Consider the following 2,450-nt stretch of genomic DNA (forward strand, 5'->3'; position numbering starts at 1 on the left):
TGTTTGTCCCTCAGTTGTGAAGTATTAGATCAGGCATGTCCAAAGTGTGGCCCGTGGGCCATTTGTGGCCTCTGAACTGATTTTGTGTGGCCCCTGACTTCAGTTCAAGAATTATACTAATTTATTTGCAAATTTGTCCCCCTGGCACAGCTGTTAGGTATAGATGGAGACTTTCTGTTTATTATTAGGGCAAATTTATCACAAAGTAAAATCTTACAATAAAATTTATTGGCAACAAGACCAATTATTTGTCTTTAAATAACCAGACTTGTAGCTTTTTCCACATCTATTCAGTGACTTCTACTCAAAAGCTGATTTTGCTGCGCTCTAATCTGCTTTTAATTCTTTTATTAATTTTATCTGAATACAACAAGCATTTTTAACGAAATCCTGATTTTATTGGTCAGAATTGACTAAATTGGCTAATTTTTTCCCCGGTAGAAATGACTCAGCCTGGAACTGAAAATATGGATGGAGGACAACAGAGCTGCTTCATGGAAGAAGAACCTCAGCTTAGCCTGTTAGCCTTTGCGCTAGCGCCCACACTATATTGCTGTATACTGTATGTATTAGCTCAGTGCTAGCACGATAAACAAGCTAAACTGAGGTCCTCCATCTATAGTTTCCGTTTCAGTAGTTTTACAGTCTTTATTTTACAGTTTAAATATATGTTTATCAAATAAAGTCTAATGTTACTAATCGGGGATCCCTTTAAGCCCCGCCAACTTCCGGTTAAACCACACCTACATCCAGTTTAGGCCCCGCCCACTCCGAGTACAGATATACAGATAATTTAGATGGTTGAACAGATAGATATTGGTGTACTCGCTCATCCCTAGTGATACCGTCCTCCATCAGAGACATCACAGTCCAGGAACGCCAACCTGCCATTATTTTACATCTTCTCGTGTGAACTTTATACATTTATCCACAGAGGTATTTTTTCTTTTTGAAAAAAGCRAATTCTGAGAGTTTGATCTTCTTTGTTCTTTTAATATGCTTTAATTTGCACATGAACAGAATCTTAACAATTAAACTGTAAATTACATAAAATTAATAATGATTGAACCCCAGTTCAAGCAAAGYAAAGACCTTTAAAGGTTTATTTATTTATATTCCTCAGCACTGTTCAGTAAAGCTGTGAAGAAGCATACAACAAGTAACTAGGAAAACTTTAAATTATCGAGCGACTCTTGAGGTTTTGGAGAGAATTGTGTTTGTGTTTTAGGGCAGGAAGGAGAATTTAACAAATGGATGGCTCGTCAACCGCTGCGGCGCCCTCTGTAAGCGCCTTCACACACTTGGCCATTGTTTGGGAGGCCCTGCTGATGGAGTCTGGACACAAGGAAAACAAAAACACATTTAAGAGGAYGGCTTCAAGGTAACATATACAATTGTTGTTTGAACGTATTTAAAAGAATTACCAGTCATGTAGAAGTCCTTTGCTAAGATCTGAGGTGGCACCAGAGGAGCTGATAACAGGTTCTGGTTCACGGTCTGAAAAGTGAGGGAACAGTTAGGACAACAAAACTCCTTCAAGTGTTTTAAAAGTGAAGAACCTGACTGTGTGTACCTTAGCAAGTTCATTGGCCTGTGTGAAGTAATTCGCCTCCTCCACGTCATCGTAGCGGATCAGGTTAGGGGAAACCTCTGCGAGCCTGATTCGGACCTCGTCCAGAGTGTCGTAAGGCAGCATCACACCGGCCAACTGCAAACAAAGATTGTTGCTTTAAATGTTCTTCTGATCACACGACCTGAAAAGGAGAAACAGCAGCAAGTCGAGTAAAGATGGCGGGACTTTTTTCTGACCTCAGACACGGCTCTGATGATCTTCCAGTCCTCCCGGGCCAACCCAGGAGGAGTGACAGCCACCCTGGTGTGCTGGCTCCTGCCCTCAGTGTTCACATACGTGCCGTTTTTCTCCGTGTAAGCAGCGCCGGGGAGGATGATGTCTGCCATCACTGCTCCTACGTCACCGTGATGACCTGAAGAGAGTCCAAATGCACATTTACAGAAATGACCAACTGAACGGGGAAGGGTAAACGTGGGTTCGCTGACTCTGTGTGTGTCTGTGCGGGTACCCTGGTAGATGACGAGGCAGTCTTTAGGCAGGTCGGCTCTGGTGATGCAGCCGGCATCGGCTCCGAGCAGGAACAGAACTTTGGGTGGGTTTTTCCTGATGGTGTCCACTCCGGCCTTGTATCCCAGATCTAACGCAGCCACCTGACTGGCCACTCTGCAAGACAAGTGGGAATCTTTAGGCTCTTCACAGTGAGATTAAGATTTGAAAAAAAAAAAAAAAAAAAGACTATCGATGCATTTTGATCATCTTGACGGTGGCTTGTTTTACAGAAAAACTGATTTATACATAAAGTACAAAATACCACATGAAACACACCTATCAATGCTTCTGATCAACAGTTAGCATAGATGCTAATTCAACATTGAAA

At 42.1% G+C, this 2,450-nt stretch overlaps 1 protein-coding gene across 1 annotated transcript in view; it reads right to left on the reverse strand.

The window, feature by feature from the left end:
• Positions 1-972: 972 nt before the first annotated feature.
• Positions 973-2,450, reverse strand: part of ndufs1 (NADH:ubiquinone oxidoreductase core subunit S1) — an 8,082-nt gene continuing 6,604 nt past the window's right edge. Inside the window, exons 15-19 of the mRNA XM_014025131.1 lie at positions 2,082-2,236; positions 1,810-1,985; positions 1,574-1,708; positions 1,425-1,497; positions 973-1,335 (exon numbers count right to left, since the gene is read on the reverse strand). Coding sequence (XP_013880585.1) covers positions 1,244-1,335; positions 1,425-1,497; positions 1,574-1,708; positions 1,810-1,985; positions 2,082-2,236 — 631 coding nt within the window. The 3' untranslated portion in view covers positions 973-1,243. The remainder of the gene's footprint in view (positions 1,336-1,424; positions 1,498-1,573; positions 1,709-1,809; positions 1,986-2,081; positions 2,237-2,450) is intronic.

Source organism: Austrofundulus limnaeus, unplaced genomic scaffold, assembly GCF_001266775.1.
Source record: "Austrofundulus limnaeus strain Quisiro unplaced genomic scaffold, Austrofundulus_limnaeus-1.0 Scaffold457, whole genome shotgun sequence".
Classification (NCBI taxonomy): domain Eukaryota; kingdom Metazoa; phylum Chordata; class Actinopteri; order Cyprinodontiformes; family Rivulidae; genus Austrofundulus; species Austrofundulus limnaeus.